At 34.7% G+C, this 18,080-nt stretch overlaps 1 protein-coding gene across 5 annotated transcripts in view; it reads left to right on the forward strand.

The window, feature by feature from the left end:
• Positions 1-452: 452 nt before the first annotated feature.
• Positions 453-18,080, forward strand: part of NEK1 (NIMA related kinase 1) — a 53,054-nt gene continuing 35,426 nt past the window's right edge. For 3 of the 5 annotated variants that reach the window (XM_063309714.1, XM_063309712.1, XM_063309713.1), the window contains exons 1-15: positions 453-598; positions 4,421-4,568; positions 4,647-4,743; positions 5,103-5,200; positions 7,655-7,738; positions 9,709-9,776; positions 9,866-9,952; positions 10,871-10,925; positions 12,525-12,725; positions 14,549-14,609; positions 15,274-15,428; positions 17,333-17,392; positions 17,594-17,653; positions 17,788-17,835; positions 17,934-18,008. In XM_063309714.1, coding sequence (XP_063165784.1) covers positions 4,452-4,568; positions 4,647-4,743; positions 5,103-5,200; positions 7,655-7,738; positions 9,709-9,776; positions 9,866-9,952; positions 10,871-10,925; positions 12,525-12,725; positions 14,549-14,609; positions 15,274-15,428; positions 17,333-17,392; positions 17,594-17,653; positions 17,788-17,835; positions 17,934-18,008 — 1,266 coding nt within the window. In that variant the 5' untranslated portion in view covers positions 453-598; positions 4,421-4,451. Of the gene's footprint in view, positions 762-4,420; positions 4,569-4,646; positions 4,744-5,102; positions 5,201-7,654; positions 7,739-9,708; positions 9,777-9,865; positions 9,953-10,870; positions 10,926-12,524; positions 12,726-14,548; positions 14,610-15,273; positions 15,429-17,332; positions 17,393-17,593; positions 17,654-17,787; positions 17,836-17,933; positions 18,009-18,080 lie in introns of all 5 variants that reach the window. The other 2 variants (XM_063309710.1, XM_063309711.1) reach the window with 2 other exon arrangements.

An 18,080-nucleotide genomic window follows, 5' to 3' on the forward strand; every position in this document is an offset into this window, starting at 1 on the left:
TTCCCATTAGGAAAAACAGTGAGAACCACATAATTTAGAATTAAGCTTGTTTAAGCAACTGTTTCATCAATGTTTAATTTATATGCAAAGGGAATAGTGTAATAGAAAGAATTATGGTTCTGAATCAGTGCATATAGAGGTAACAAAGTACTGAAACGTGTGCAATGTAAAATACAGTACAGTATGCAATAGAGACGATCCGTCGAAGCTCCCTCACAGTACCCCACTCCCTGCGCTGAGTTACCTCCCCTCTTCTATGTCTTCCACGTTGTCACGTGGCGTTTCTCTCGCCGTTACTAGGGTGAAGCTGTAAGCAACTACTGTGGCGCTCCCTATCTGGCACATCCGAACACATAGGTCCCGATTTCATCCAATGAGAGAGAGAGTTTTAGATCATCTTCCTATAGCAACGCGAAAGGGGTGGGACCGAAGGTTGAGGCTCGGTTGAAGTAGCTGGAGAAGAATGAGATGGGTTCGCTGATGAGGCTGTGCGGAGATCTGGGAGAGTTCTTGTAGCGGGACTCGGTTGTCTTTTCTCGGATTACTTATAGCAGACTTTTTGTTCCGTGGTGGATGCTCCGCTCACGGCTGTTGCCTTGTAAGTTATCTCAGTTTTGCGTCTTAGTTCTTTCTTCGGTGTTCCAGGAATGGGTGTGTCAAAGCCAGGACTGCAGTGACCATTGTGTAGAAAGAGGCCTCTCATTACGAATCACAGGATGCCGGGCAGCTGAGTGTGTTGGGAACCAAGGAGGGCATTTTTTGTAAGACATTCTAATATAAATTATTATTTAGAGTATTTTTATCATAGATTATTAATCTCTGTGTAGTTAGTACGCAGCATCTGCCATAACGTGGAAGTCAGTTGAAAAGAGTTAAAAATCTCGCTGTGTGCTATCAATTACTGTAACGGTGAATTCAAGGATGGATGCTAAACTCTTGATGTTTTTGAAAATGTGTTTACTGCAGTTCAATATAATGCAATATAGTTTTGTTTTCTTTTTCTGAAGTCAAAGAGAAACTAATTTCATGTTATAAACAAACTCAGTTTATAATTTTCTATATGTTGCTGGTGGTTTTTAATGATGGTTAATTAAATTCAAATACAAAAGATGTTTTAAAAACTCAAAAGCCCATATTTGCATCGTATAAAACATATCGTTATGATATTAGACTCCCAGGAAAAAAGTTGTATTGGTGTTTCCAAACTTAAGGCTTAATTAAGCTGATTCTCAATCAGTGTCCTGAAGCTATATTTTCAGTTCCTGTTTAATATATAGTATTCAAAACTGGCAACAATAGGCCTAATTCATAGTAAAAGTGTTTAGGATAGTAGTCTGTATATAAATTTCCTATAACAATCTAATCTGGCAAAAATATCTCTCAGTACAGGACAGTGGGTTTTGAGTGTGAAGGAATAAAAGGTAATAGTATTTGCTAATGTAAGCTGGGCAGACAGAAGTTATGTCCTGATAAGACTGCCAAATTATAGACTTGATTGATTGATTATATCTAGCCCAGCTGCAATCTCATAGCTCTTGATAGTATGAAGGTATGAAAAGATCAAACTTCCGCAGTAAGCTTAAAACACAAGTGAATAAGATAAACACATGCACAATAACTATAAAGATACCAAATAGAAGATGGCACAGTAGATAAGAATCACTAGAACACTCCAGAAAAGCTCAGTTTTTAATATTCTAAGGCTGTTGAGGGGACTAGCCTAATCTCCATGGGAAGACTGTTTCTTAACACCAGCACTGCCACTGAGAAGCAATGCCTTTTAGCTACAGCTTCCTTCACCTCCCAGAAGTGTGAGATCATGAGTAATTTCTCCCTCAGTCTTCTAGTAGGTTGGGCCAATACAGTTTGGGAAAGATGGTCCTTGAGGCATCTGGGTACCAAGCCTTTACCTTATACAGTAATGTAACTTATTTTGAACATGCATAATGGTATATCAGACTGGATAAGTTTAGTCCTGTTAGCTTCTCTTATTGGAACTTCTGTTTGCTACCCTTTATCTACTAGTTACCAGGTGTCAGACTTCACAAGAGACTGAACCCTATATTCAGGAGCTTACTTACAGCAGAAATTTCATAGACATGACACAGCTAAATGTTGCCTTATTCCAGATGAGTGAGAAGCTGTACATGTAGAAGATCTGCAGAACAGAGAAATCAAGCCATATGTATATGTCTGTTCAATATTTAGAATATTCTAAATATTCAGAATATTTACATTCTGGGTCTTTTCCTCTCACTTTTTCAAGTCAACATACTTTTGGCCATTCTTTTTCCTAGCCTGGAGAGTTGGAGACATCTGTTCTATGTTTATATAACCATTTTTTTTTTCTAGCCTGAACACTGTAAGTTCCCACCTTACCAGGTTCAGCTGTTCCACCATACTGTGACAGTTTAGGTTTACCAAATCTTCCTAATTTTCTGCCTAATGACCTTAATTAGTAGTTGCAGGTAGACATTAAATGCATATTGGTAACTAGAGTAAAATTTTGGCATCCCACAGACTAATTCCTTTGAGGTGGAACGAAACTGTTTCTAATACTTTCTGCTACTCATCAATCAGATAATAGGGGTTGAGATACTGCAAAGCTGGTAGATCCGCCTTTCAGTGTAGTCAGACATTCCAAAAGGATAATATGGGTAATAGTACTGAAAACTGCAGATCCAGAAGAATCAATAGGTAATAGTCTAGTATATCAAGGTACTTTTATTCCCTAAATCTGTTTAATCCCTAACAGTTTAATTCATGGCAGTTAAGTATCTCATTTTACCCATAATTTATATAGAGTAACATTTTAAGGCTCTAATCTTAAATATGTTCATTGACAACCCAAAAGTTTACTTGGAAGCTATTCCCAAATAAGACTTGAATCTTGGAAATAACTAGTTTAGCAAGATCTGTTTCTAGGTAAACATGCATAGGGTTAATCTACATAACTGTGGTTCAGATTCAGGCTTAATGAAACTTAGTTCAAACACAGGATCTAAAGTATCTTTGGTTAGCTCAAGCTATATAAATACAGAAAATTGAAAAATTGTTGCTTTGGCGTTGTGACTTATGCTCAGCAATGATGTTATGCAATATCACTCAAAAGATTCAGATGCTTTATAAGTTATACTGGACCAGGACAAAGTGGGCAATCTTTGCTGTCCCAGGAACCCCTAGTTTCACATATCTAAACTTAAACTGGTAACACAAGAAAAATGTGGGTGCATGATGAGTTTCTAAATTCTTTGTTTTAGGCAGTTTGTGGCAACATAAAGTACCCTTCATTCTGGAGTTAAATTCTGGATTTTAGAAGCAAGATTTTTACACTGAATTTTGCTGTTTTATTTTTAAGGAAATATATTAGAGTTGTGAAAACTGAGAGGGTACTTCATAAGGTGCATTGGTGCAGGTGAAGCATCCTCTTTGAAGCATTATGCCATTGTGTCCTCGGAAGGGTCAACATGGTTCTATGCTCTCTCTGTGTATGCATGTACAGAAAATACCATTGCAGTGAAGCAGCAATGCATGTGCATACAGATATACAAACAGTCTGGGAAGCCTCCAAACAGCTACATTGACCTTTCCAGAAGATATTATTTTCTTTGTACCTTCGAATCAGTGTTGACTCCTGGCGATTGCCTAGACAGGTTTCTGCAGTTTTCTTGGCAAGATTTCAGAAGTGGATTGCCGTTACATTTTTCCTAGGGCTGAGAGAAACTGACCGGCCCAAGGTCACCCAGTTGGCTTTGTATCTAAAGCAGGACTAGAACTCTGTCTACTGGTTTCTAACCTGATGCTTTAACCACTACACCAAACTGGCTCTCATTCCGGAAGATATAGGTGCTCTAATTTGTACCAATGCACTTTTGTGAAGTTCCCACTTGAATACTTTGCACAGCCCTAAAAATTTATCATTACTATGTTGGCGCTCTTGGTCTTGTTATAGCACTTGAAATATAAAGTACCCTTTGAAGTTTGGGACAGTTGCAGACCTCACTGATTGGTTTGTGGATGCATTCAATTTTTCTGAAACAATCAATAGAATTTTGAGATTTATAATGCAAAATCCCCCTCTTTTTTGACAATTTGCTTTAAATAAAAAAGCCATTTTCTTTAGTAAGTGCTACTCTGAAAGCAATACATATCCTCTGTTACTAGTGTTTGTATATTTGGTCAATGGTAACTTTTTAATCATTGGAAACCAACTATTTCTGTGTTTCCCATTCTGTGAAAAACAGCTGTAAAACAAAAACAAATACAAGCCAAGTATAATTTAACTGAAGCAAAAAAGATTCGGTATATTTAAATCTTGATGGTATTGAAATAAGTGGTTCAGAAACTGGTTTGCAATATATAAATTGATCTGACTAAAAGAACAAACTGATCTTCCATTTAAATTCACTTTTCTCCCTAGCCCATACATAAAGATGCCTTAAAAATCTACCATGGACAAATATATTAAGATTCACAAGATTGGTGAAGGATCTTTTGGAAAAGCAATTCTGGTTAAAGCAAAGGAAAATGGCAAACAGTATGTTATTAAAGAAATAAACATATCCAAGGTATATTTCTTAAATTATATTTCCTTTCATTACTCTATTTACAAATAAATTTTAAGAAATAGTGCTTCTTTTTTAAAGATGTCGAATAAAGAGAGAGAAGAATCAAGAAGAGAAGTTGCTGTGTTGGCAAATATGAAACATCCAAATATTGTTTTGTACAGAGAATCATTTGAAGGTTAGTCTTAAAAATAAACTGATATTTTAAACTAAGACATGGAAGTATAAAAACATGAGCTGGGCTAAAGAAGTTAAACTGTCAGGATTTGCTTAAATACTATTTTTACTAAAGTTTTCTAGCTGGTATTTCTTGTCTATGTTGCAATTCCATGCTTGCTCACCTAGGAATAAGTAATGCTGATCAATGGGATTTCTAAGTAAATATCAAGTTAAAATTATAAGGTAACCATATCTCATATTTCTTATATTACCTTGAAAATATGTAATGATTAGAAATGAGAAATTAAGAAATTATTATAATAGTATATGATATAAGTGAACACTTGTCACACCAACTTCTTCTTTTCTTTGTTACAGAAGCTGGCTGTCTTTACATAGTAATGGATTATTGTGAAGGAGGAGATCTGTTTAAAAAAATCAATGCACAGAAAGGAGTCTTCTTTTCAGAAGACCAGGTAATAGAATTTAAGGTATTTATTTCTTTTATAGGCTGCCGATCTTTTCAGTGACTATGGATGGCTCATATCTAAAAAAAACACATAGAACAAATAAAGCCACCCAGAAGAGCAAAATACCAAAACAAGAATAAAACAGATATGACCAAAATAAAACAAAGAAAAACGAAAAGGGGCTCTACAACATCCTGTCCCCAAAGCCTGGGAGAACAACCAGGTCTTCAGTAATTTCCTGACTGATATAAGGGTGGGAGCCACACAGATCTCTGGGGGGGAGAGATATTCCAGAAGGCTTGTGCTTCCTGGATCCTCAATAGGATATTCTTTTATTGATGGGACCCAGAGTTCACCCACCCTGCTGGGCTAAATTGGAGGGGCCTTATGTGTGATTTCTCTCTACCTATCAACACTGATTGAAACTAGCCACAGAGAAGTGAGACAAACCACCATAAAATGGTGCCTTTCACCCCCAATCCCTTAAGCTGGTCCAAAAGGATACTAAGGTCACTTATATTGAAAGCTGGTAAGAGATCAAAGAGCACAAGAATGGTCACACCACTCCCATCCCAGCTCCACCCACAGGTCATCAACAAGAGTGACAAATACTATCTCCATACTGAACCCTGGCCTGAAATCTGACTGGAAGAGATTCATATAATCTGCTTCCTCCAGAGTCCTCTGGACCTGAAACCTCACTACTCTCTCTGCCACCTTCCCAAGAAAGGGAAGGGTGGAGAGTGGATAATAATAGTCCAAGATTGTTAGATCCAGCTATGTTTTGTTGAGAAGGGGGCTTACCATAGCTGCCTTAAAAGCTGAGGAACCATAGCCTTCTTCAAAGAAGATGACACCACATGGACCCAAACACAGGTTACTTCCTAGGTGACTTTGAGAAGTTTAGAAAAATATATGTTAAGTTCAAAAGGCCTTACTGTGCTTTGCTTGCTTAGAAAAGGGCAGAGATTGATTCATGAAAATGCAGAACAGTGTTGAAAAAATACTTAATATTTATTATGGTTACTGACTAGTGAATTAATGACTTCATAAAAAATGAGCAAAGTATGAAAAGCTATGACATAGGAAATAAAGCATAAACACTGTCTAGGAAGAAAAATTAAAATGCATTAAAAGTCTTAGAAATGTTTTAGCCTTTAGACAGGAGTGCATATGACATTTACTACAGTCCAGTAAGTATGGATAGCAGGATATTAAAAGTAGAACCTGAGTGATAAAAACAAAATGACAAAATTAAGAAAAATACTTCAGTGAAGTTGAAAAGTGAAAGTATTTGTCTGCCTTGTGATAATGCTTTGCTGATACCCAGACTGCTTCTTTCTGTCTTTGTAAATTTGAGCACAGGTAGTCCTCGCTTAACTATTGGCAACTACTTATGACGGCATTGAACCAGTGGTAGTTGCGACCAGTCCTCAAAGTTCTGGCGGTTACAGTGTCCCGCAGTCACATGATCACCATTTGTGACTTCACTGCCAGCTTCCGACAAGCAAACTCAATGGGGAAGCCAGCAGGAGGTCACAAATGGCAACCACATGACATTGCACTTAATGACATGGGATTTGCTTAGCGACAGCAACCAGAAGTGCCAGAACTGCTTTTGCTAAATAGCACAGTCATGTGATGTCATGCTTTATGACCATGTTGCTTAGCAGCAGAAATTCTGGTCCCAATTGCTGCTGTTAACTGAGGACTACCTGTTAAAAAAATAATAATCTGGAAACCATGTAATCTTGCCCAAGTAGTACATCTCCAGTGGCTAGGGACTGAAGAAACTGAGCCGTCTTTAGGACAGTTCCTAGATTCACACTCATAGTCGAAAAGGACACACAAGAAAATAGAGATGGAGAAAGAAGGAAGGACAAATGGGTAGCTGGTGATTGAATCTCAGTTCAGTATTTGTTCTTTAGGGAAAAAAAGAAAATCTTACTGAACTGTCATATTTGTGGACCTGATACAGTTGTAAAGCCTTCACTTTCCTGAAGCCCTGACTGTGAATATCATACAGTTCCTGCAAAAAGGCCATTTCAGGATATTTGGTGCATTTTGAAGATGCTTTTGCCTGAATATCAGCTTTGGCCACTTCTTGTCTTTTCCAAAGGAAAGAAAAGGAGTTAATGAAGCTGACATTCCCATCTATGAGAATGTCACTCACCATTATTTCTCCTGGCTCTTGCCTTTGGTGAGATGAGGACTCATTTGTTTAAGAGCACTGGTAGCATTTTGAAGTGGTAGCTCTCGAGGAGAGGTTTACAAAAATGAAGGTTCCCATTCCTCCCTTATATTCTGAAATATACTGTATGTGAAATTTTTCTTTTTATAAAAAAATAATTTTTAGAGTAAGTAAAATTGCATCTTCCTGAGTTTAATATTTGAGTTATTCTAATCTCATACTAAAAAAATATAACTTTCTAACAAAAAATAATTTCTTTATAACTATAGATCATGGATTGGTTTGTACAAATATGTTTAGCATTAAAGCACGTACATGATAGAAAAATTCTGCATCGAGATATAAAATCCCAGGTAAGTTAGATATAGCATTTTTTTTCTGTGGAATTTTAATAGGTACACTGAAACCTAGTGCTCACAAATCATTGACGAAATTAGAAATAAGGTCTGGACAATTCTTCAAACTGGAGAGGGCTTGTTCAAAGCAGTAAACTTAGTTATATTGCTGAAATATAGTGTTTCAGAAGTGTTTCAGCAATGAGCTGTGCTAAATATCAAGCTCATGGTTTTTCCTCCCACTTCTTTTTCTGTGTGCAGCTATGAGGTTTTAAAGTCTGTTTTAGATTTTAAGTAAGTCATTCATTCCTGTAAGGTCAGAATTTGCATTAGTAGCTTTATTTAAATAAGGTTACAAACAAATCTGTCTAGAACCACAGTTTTTCAACAAGTTTCCAAAGGTCATACTTTCAGTTTTCTACTCTTCCATGAAAAGGAGTGCGGGAGCCTTAAGTTATCTTTAGCTCATAACATGAAATCAAGGTTCTGGGCTAGGATATCTTCTCAAGCACAAGTTATCCCCTAAATGAAAGTCAAATGAGTGTTAAATGATGCAACTGATGTTTAGTCAGGTTAACAATGTACAGACTATAGTATAGCTGTGCAAAGCATCTAAAAGAGGTGCTTCACAAGGAACTTAGCATAAACAAAACAGTGTTGAAGCAGTCATGTCCTTTGCAGAGCTTATCAGATGGCTTCAAATCTGTTCCTGGTTGTTTGTGCATGTGCAGACAATTCCACTGAAACGATAGCAAAGCAGCTATGCATGCAGATATATACAGAGTCAGCTGGTGGCCTTTTGAAGCAACTGTGTGATACTTGCAAGAGATATGGCTGCTTTGGCTCTGTGCTTCATTCTCACTAGTGTGCTTTGCAAAGCATTACTTTCATAAGTTTTAAACAGCCTAAGGAGAGGAACACAGTACCATTTTTTTCTATTTTTTTAAATAGGACTGTGTCCTACCAAATTTTAGATTATCATGTAATAAAATGTTATTAAATAGATTTCTTTTTACATTTTCTACCATGGAAAATATACATTATTTTTAAACTACTGTGGAAACAAATGCTTTGCAAGTATGCTTTCATTAGGATCAACTTCTGAATTCTGTGGCTTTGCAGAAAATTTTTCACAACCAATAATACATTAAAGTAAGTTCCATCCAGTTTGATAAGGCTTACTCCCACATAGTGGATTGCAGCCTATTTCCATCATGAAATTTATTGTTTTATTAGTTTAAAATACACATTTAACATTTATTTCATCTTACCTAAGATTTCTTTTATGTCATGTGCTTACAGCATCTCTCAGAATGAGTACAACTTTTTTGTTTTTAAAAATATGCTATTTGTATATTATATGATCATAGTTAAACAGTTGGATGACTCGTATAGTTTTGTCAAATACCTTTTCTCTGCTGAGAAGCTGAGATGCATTTTAAGTCATAAGGTGAAATAAGTTTCTAAAGAAAAATTATTTGATTCTGTGCATTAGTCTACTTCAAAATAAAAGGTTGGAAAATAGCCAAGGAAAGACAAGTATTTTTCACTTGCAGAAGCTGGGGACTGAATTGCTGGGTTTGTACTTCATACTGAAGTGTGAACATTGTTCATATAGCCATGTTCGAATACACCAGAATTTCTTGGGTTTCTCCAACATGTGTTATAAACTATGGTTTATAAACCATAGTTTAAACCCCTATGGTTTATAAACCATAGTGGCTGGGTTCACACAACACAAGCCAAAACTAAACAATTTTATGAGCTGTATGTTATCTTTTAATTATATATGTATTTTAAATTATTTTGATTTTTGAAGTAGTACATTTAACGCAACAGAATTTCATAATATTTTCCATCTTGTATGTTATTGTGCATTTAGCCGACAGTAGTTTCTAACTGTAGTCATAAATTTTGGGTTAAAATCAAATTAATGTGAATAATTTTTTTTAAAATAATAGTCTTATATTTTTCTGCTTCTACTCTAGAATATATTTTTAACCAAAGATGGAACAATACAGTTGGGAGACTTTGGAATAGCTAGAGTTCTGAATAGGTAACCTTAAAACAATCCCCATTGCCCCAATTGTAATATTATTATTAAGGTGATTTAATTGATTGATACCATTTTCTTTTTCATTTTAGTACAGTGGAGCTTGCTCGAACTTGCATAGGAACCCCATATTATTTGTCACCAGAAATCTGTGAGAATAAACCTTACAACAATAAAAGGTAGCATTTAGCTATTTTCCATTGTAATCTATATAGATACCATGACCATTTATTGTGCTACCATTTTTTCAGCTTGCTTGTTCTCATTCAACTTTGCTCTGTTTTAGTTTCTTACAGAAGTCAGTGTGCTTTTATCTAGTCTTAATATACATGTTTTTAGATAAAGGAATAAAAATGTAATTCTTGACTACTAAAAAACTGTGTAATATGTAGTTCTATTTCTGAGTTTGTAAAGCAATATATGTTCTACAATGAGTTGGAAAATCCAAATATATAGCAAACATTTAAAAATACTATAATATATAATTGACAACCAAAGTATGTCTCCATAAATAGCCATGTCATTCTGTGTAGTCCGCTAGGGCACTAACAAGGATTGCTGTTTCTTCAGTAGTGTATTTTAGAATTCTGTTTCTTTCTACAGGCTGAAAAAATGGGTTAGGAGACAGTGAAACAGAAGCAGTAAGCAGGCAAATAATACTCAGATTACAACCTGAATCTACAGTACACTGAACCACAATTTCATTGTTTAACCACTGTTATTCAGTGACAGTGAATAGTTTTTCACTGTGACAGTGAAGTCACAGTGGCTTGGATCACAAAAAATGCTAGGTCATGAACATTGTTTATAAACCACAGTAGCTGTATCCACTGATAAATCTGTGTTCTATCTTAATGCAATGTTATGAATCCAGTAATTTCTTCCTGTTTACCTAAGTGAGCCAAGACACAGTAAATTTCAGCTTTGGCATTTTCTGTGTTCTCAGACTCACATAACAATCAGATGACATTGCTACAACTGGCATGTAGATATATTCCTAACACAGCTTTTTTTATGGAAGGGTCCAAAGACAAAATTAATTATTCAATATCTAGCTGGCATTGCAAGCTAACAATTTGTTTTTGTTTCTTATTTAGTGACATGTGGGCCCTTGGTTGTGTTCTTTATGAAATGTGTACATTGAAACATGCAGTAAGTTAAAGTTTAATATTCTTAATGAATCATCTATTCCTTGCTGATAATATTTTTGGTAATTGTTTGAGTGGTTGGGGAAGAAATAAATAATTGCATTAGGTAATTATTTTATCTATGTTGTCACTTGCCATGACAAATACTATTTTTTGTTTGCTTTAACAGCTATGTGTTTTTATATAATCTTACCTTCTTACATAAAAAGCTATTGTGGCACCTTACATATATGTTGGGTGACTTGAATTTCCAAACACAGCTGGTGCCATTTGAGTTGAGGATGCAGACCCACGTTTAGATGTTTTGTAATAATATTGCAAAGAAAAAGTCACAAAATCATGACATTATAGTTTGTAAATTTAAGATCTAAGTTACATCAGTTTATGTTAATCCATTCTTTGTGCAACTTTTCAGCATGAATTAACATTAATATGCTGAGGTCCTTGTTCCTTGTAGCCATATGCACATCTTAAGTATGTTTACTGAGGTAAATTCTAGTTTCAGTGTGACTACTCCTTGTATAAGCGTGTCCTGCCAAATGTTAAGGCAGTGATCAGGTGCCCAGACAATTGGTTCTTTTAGATCCAGAGACAATAAGCACGCCAGTGAATAAAGAGATTTTAAGCTTTATTATTAACTCAACCAAACAGATTTAAACAGAAACACAATTTAGGCAGATTAACCAGAAGCATAAAAAGCATAACATACCAAACAAGATGATACCCAATCTCACATCAGCTATCAAGAACCCCTCAATAACTTCAGCAAATATACCCCAGGCAGCTGTTTCCAGAGTACTCAGCCCTAAGCCTGTGCAGAAGCTTGCCAAGCCAATTTTGCACACAGCACCTGTGGCTGAGCTCCAAACTCAAGAGAGAATCCTAAGATTTTTATCAAAGTCCCTAAAACCTCATGACCCTGTTACCAAGGTACAGAGACTACAGAATCTGACCTTGACTAGATAGTTCCCAGGGTCTCACCTGTTTATGACATAATCCAAGAGCCTGAGAAGCTATACAGATAAGCTAATGCTATGTAAACAGTCTTGGGGTTTTCTCTTCTCCCCCCTTTTCAAGCAAGAGTTAAAAACAAGCAGGTTAAACATAGCTCAGGGTAAACTCTAAACTTCTATAATTTTCTTAATATGAAAAAGAAATCGAAGAGATGTTACTTAAACTCCTCGAAATAGAGTGGTCTTCCGCATTGCCGCTACAAAGTGTAACGTTGAAATAATGACATGACCTCGGGTGGACCCTGTTTTATTAGTTTACATCTGAGAAGTGCATTCTTTATATTTCTGAACCACTATGGGAGATGAGTTCCTTCTCCTTATTTGTGAAAACTACACAATATGATGAAAACTACAGAACAGAATGACTGGTCAGTTTCCTTACTATATAATTAATCTAGATTATTTCTTGTAAAAATTCCCAGTTTATTCACCTAATGTCCAAGTATTAAAAAATATCTGTGGCAGTTTCTATGAGATAGAAAGAAAGTTAAGAATATCTTCAAAAATATTTTAAAGTTAGTTTTGGTATATAACTAAGCATACTTTACAGAGCATTGCTATTATCCAATAAATTCTATTTTTCTCTCTAGTTTGAAGCTGGTAATATGAAAAATTTAGTTCTCAAAATAATCTCTGGATCATTTCCTCCTGTTTCTGCACGTTATTCCCATGAACTCCGGGGTCTGATTTCACAATTATTTAAAAGAAATCCTAGGGATCGACCATCTGTCAACTCCATATTGGAGAAAATGTTTATAGTTAAACGCATTGAGAAATTTCTTACACCACAGGTATGTATTTGGACCGTTAGGTATAAATACATTGCTATGCAGTGAGTTTAAAAGTCCATTTTAGATGTTTGGCTTCCAAGAACCCATTAAAAAAATCCTGTATCAGTGAGTATTTTTATATAATCATATCAACTATTTCTCTGTTTTATAAACTGTTAAGAGATATTGTGAAAACAGAAGCAGAATTTTTTTCCCTAAACCAAGAAGAAAAGACACAAATTATGATAGCCAGGAAAAGATGGAAGATGTTAAGCCTTGGGAAACTAGAAATAGACTAACTAGAGAATTCCATCAACAATGAAGAAAGGACAAAGAAATATATATCAACAAATAGAAGAATAAAAGGAGCAAAGTTGCAAGGAAGGTTTTGTCAAAAGTTAAAGGTGAAGAAGTGAAGGTAGTATGTAGGTTGGTTTTATTGGCCTCAGGAACAGATAAAGATGAATAGCGTGATGAAAAAGTTACAGTAATTCTAGGCAGGAAAGGAATGACAACTTTGAAGACAAGATGAAGGATAAGAATGTTTTAATGACAATGCAGTTAAAGTAATAGTTTTTTTCTAGTGGTAATGTACAGCTAAGAGAACTAGATATTGAGAAAGAATGAGATAAGGACAGACTGAGAAAACTGTGGACTTGAAGAAGAACCAGTTAGTCAGTCTTGGACCAAATAAAAACTGTTCCCTTGATGTACTAATCAGCAAGTAGAACTTGCATACTTTGTTCATGTGATGTGAACAGGTACAGTATTAGAAAAAAATATGCCTGGTAAATTGACAGAAGTAGACAAAGGGAAAGACAATGAATAGAATGAATTAATGGGAACTAAGAGATTATTGGAAGTTCATCAAAGAGCTATAAGCATTAGAAATCAAGCTGGCAAAACTTTGGCCATACAATCACCAAAAATTGAACTTCACTTAACCTAACCAACTACAGAATATGCTGAATTGCTGCTGAGCTAATGTATGCTATGATGCAGCTATAATTATTGGAACTAACAGTTTCAAATACGAATGAGATTTCAACATTTGGCCTAAAACCTTTGAAAAGGTGTTACAATTGCTGCTGTGTAATCATATGTGGAGTAACTTGGATTCTTAATTTTGATTTAGATATTTACTTAGAAACCAACTTTTCCCAACCTAGTTGCCTTCCAGATTATTGAATTGCAGTTTAAATAACCATCAGCCAGTGGCCATCCTGAGAATTACAGCTGATGTGGCAAGTTTTGGAATATTTTAAGCCCAGTTCAAAACTCAATGTCTTCAAAGTGCACATGGAGTTCTTATTAAGTATCAGGATTGCAAATTTACATGTATAGAGGTTCCATGTGATTGCTCAGGTTTATATATAAATTATCTTTGAATCAAGCTGTGGGCTGTTTAATGAAGGATTTTATAATTTGTTTATGTATTAGGTTTGTATCTTGTCAAGAGTTTAAGGTGGCATACAATAGCACGCCATCCTCCCATTTTTGCCACAGGTACAACTTCATGAGGTAGGCTGGGTTGAGAGTGAGTGACTGCCCAGAGTTATCAAGTGAGTTTGTATAGGCTGAAGGTGGACCTGAATCTGGGTCTGCCCAGTATCAGTTGAACAACTTATTTCACTAAATAATGGTGGTTGTCAGAATGAGTTATTAGGTTATAAATGCTTACTATTATTTGCACTAATTCTTGATAATTTGTCCTAATATGTATTTCAAATTCACATCAATTTTTTCTATCATGAATGCAAGTATAGCTATCACTTTAAATGTTTTATTTTTGTAATTAACATTAACTGCATACATTTTATTCAAAAAATAACATGTTCATTTAGCTTATTGCAGAGGAATTCAGCCATAAAGTATTTCAGAAGTTTGGACCTCATGCTGGGCCAGGTAATATATAAACCAAGTATTTCTAACTAACTTTAAATATATAACCAACTAATAAATATATCTTTGTGTAGCTGATCTCTGAACAATCAACAAAACAGTGGTTTTGTGTATGTGAAATCTTACTCATATTTATCTTCTATAGTTAAGAGCTTAATTTAAAATGAAACTTTTTTATGATTCTGGATAATTTCTGTATGAGAGAAGCTATTGTTGGACACACAATTGTTTTTGCGATGATTTATCAACTTTCATTAGCAAGCTTCTTTATGACCTGAATAAAACTATTGCTTCAGTTGGTTAATGTGAAAAAGGCTTAATACAGTATGATATTAAAATAGTTGCAATTCAAAATTTTATGCTAAAGTTATTCTTTTTGTAAGGCATGCTAATCTTTGCTTTTTGTACATTATGGAGCTTCAAATTAGAAATAATTTTTCCATTATTTGTCAAAGTAAGGGAAAATGTGTAGTTTGTCTCTGATTCCAGCATACATTTAAACAGCTTAGTTTTATGCATAGGTTGTGAAAGTCAGTGGGCTTTATTGTATTGGGTTAGGCTAAGGAATATTTTCTGAATATTCCTCTTAATATTATTTGACTGTATGCAGTCTTTTATCTAACCAATTTTATGCAAAGAGTTGGCATTTTTATTCTCTCTTGCATAGCAAAGAGACCAGCCCAAGGACAAAGCTTAGCCTCTGCTGCACCTGCTCACAAAATTACCAAACCTGCTGCTAAATATGGAGTGCCTTTAATACTTAAGAAATCTGGGGATGCAGCTAAGAAGTTCTATGAGAAGCCTATAATTAAATGTAGACAGGTGAGAGCATATTTAGTAATAAAATATTTTCAGTCTTTGTGGATAGAAAAAGGGTAAATTTATTACTGAGAGTGTTGCATGTTGCTCTTGTTAATGTCATTATTTCACCTGCAAATTCCCTGGAATGGAAACACAGTGTGTAACTAGTCTTTGCACCTAGTTTGATGTGAATTCTAATTCAAAATACGTAATGTGTAGTTTCCACTGTCTCTTACCAATTTTTATTTTAGATGAAATATGCATCGTATTTGACAAAATGTATATGATTACATGCAACTATATATAGATTAATGGTTAAAACAGCTGTGAAGTAGGGCAATGCTTTAGTTTCATCTTCGTTTCAACTTCCATTAAGTTGTCTTATTTAAAACAGCAGTAATTTGGAATCCTGCCAGTAAATATTCCTGAAAAATCTAAAATACTTAATATCTAACAGCAACTAGTTCTGGTAATTGGAACTAATTGTTTAATTTCTAAGAGTGAAAAGTGGTGCAACTTAGTGGGTCTTCCTGAACATATTATGACATTATGGTGATATATGCAATATACTATGTTAAGTGTTTGGTATCGGACTTCATCCATCTCTATTCAAGGACATAAACGCTTAATGGACTAACAGTTAACTGTGTCAATTTAAGATTGAGAAAACTAGAGCTCAGTTGCCGTTCAGTTATAAACTTGGACAAGTCATATATTTTCAGCCTAGTGTACCTCACCTGATCGGTGAGAGCATAAAAGATGTTGTGTGGATAAAAGAGCATGCAGGCTGATGAAGCTCCTTGGAGGAGAGGCAAGATTTAAAATGAAGTCGTTGTATTACAAATCACCATGCTTAAATTTCCAGGTTAGATCTGGTCTGTATTGTACTACCAGCAAAAAGCCGCCCAGAGTCGTCATTGAATGAGATTGGGCAGTGGATAAATTAAATAAATAAAGCAGATGAGTTAACTCCAGTGCCTGTCTCAGCTGGCTTTTTCTTTAATGGCCCTTAGATATCATCAAGGGTATATTTTTTGTGTAATCAGCTCATTGATACATGTTTTTAATCCCCCAGCTTTCAAACAGATCAGTTACTACTTTTGATTTGTTTTCTTTAGATTGTATTATTACTTTTAGATGCTTTGGCTGTTGTGGTGGTATACATATTTTAAAAAAGGATCTGTGCCTAAGGCTTTTAATAGAGAATATATACTATGTCCTGAAATGAGAGTTTCTTACATTTCCTGATCATTAGTAGGTTTTTAAAATTCTCTTTCTGGTCACATGGAAAGAGAACATTGTATTAGCACCACTTTCTGTTTGTATATTTAAACATACTGTATTTTCTTTTATGTTTACTTTTAACATAGTTTCAGTGCTGGCTTCAGCAATCTAATGGTTATCTCTTCTATTTAACAGGTGGCTTTTAGAAAAAATGTCATGGCTCTTATAAGCATTTATTATTTTTTTTTAATACAAGTTAGAATGGTTTGTGATTTGTTAATTTTTTAATTTGTAAGCTGTAGAATATGGTCATAAACAATGTATCTTGTAGCGATGTATCTTGTAATCTCATTTCAAGAGGAAGAAATTGTTTGTTTTATTCAAGCAATTGCTAATATTTAATTTAAAAATACTCCTGGCCATATTTTCTTCATTACATTGTTAACAGTCAGATAATTGAGGAAGAAAAGAAGTCATTATTAAAATAACATCAAAAATAATAAGCAATACAAACTAAACACAGAGGACGACTTTGTAAACTATAACTCTGTAGTCATTTGTGAAAAGCCCCAACTATTAATTAGTAAATATGCACAGAGCCCAGAGCAGTATTGTAAAGTTTAACTTTAAATTATTGATTTCACATTCTCACTATGCAATATGCAAATTCTTGCTAATTTGTAGTTTCACTCTTTATTTAGGGCCCTCCACCTCCATTGAAGAAAGGGAAACTACTAGAAGAAAGGAGGAAAATGTTTGAGGTATAAAGACAAGGAAACAAAAGAAACTAGGCTAAAAGCTTTTAAATACAAAAAAATAAATCCCCAAATCTTCAAACCTTTCCTCCTTATTTCCTTACACTAGACTATTTCTAATCTATAATACACCTTTCTGTCATTGAGTCATTACTATCCTAATCAGAATGTGGTAATTCATACTTTAAATCAGTTTCCATTTTTCAGGAAGCAGTTAAAAAGAAAAGGCTAGATGTTGTTGAGAAGGAAAAACAACAGCGTGAGCAGGTAAATTGAAGGATTTACTATTTGTTTTTTTTTTAAATTACAGAATATAGGAATAGGCAATATTCTTATGATTAATTGTGGATGTTTAGTTTAAATTGCTACTAATTAAAGGCATTCTCATCTTTAATTTTTAGATCAGTTATATGAAGGCTGAGCAAATGAGAAGACTTGAAAAGGAAAGGGTAAAATGTTTGACTTTAAACTTTAATTGTAAAGTTCAGTTTTCAGAACTTCCACTGGATTCCAAAGTCTAGTTTTAATTTTTCCCCCTCTTCTGCAGATGGAACGAATAAACAGAGCCAGAGAACAAGGATGGAGGAATGTTCTCAGCACAGGTGGAAGTGGTGAAATCAAGGTTGGGATCTCCTAATCTTTGTATATGAAATTATTTTTCCAGTTACTCTAAATATGAAGATGAACAAACAAC

The sequence above is a fragment of the Candoia aspera genome, chromosome 8 (genome assembly GCF_035149785.1).
Source record: "Candoia aspera isolate rCanAsp1 chromosome 8, rCanAsp1.hap2, whole genome shotgun sequence".
Classification (NCBI taxonomy): Eukaryota; Metazoa; Chordata; class Lepidosauria; order Squamata; family Boidae; genus Candoia; species Candoia aspera.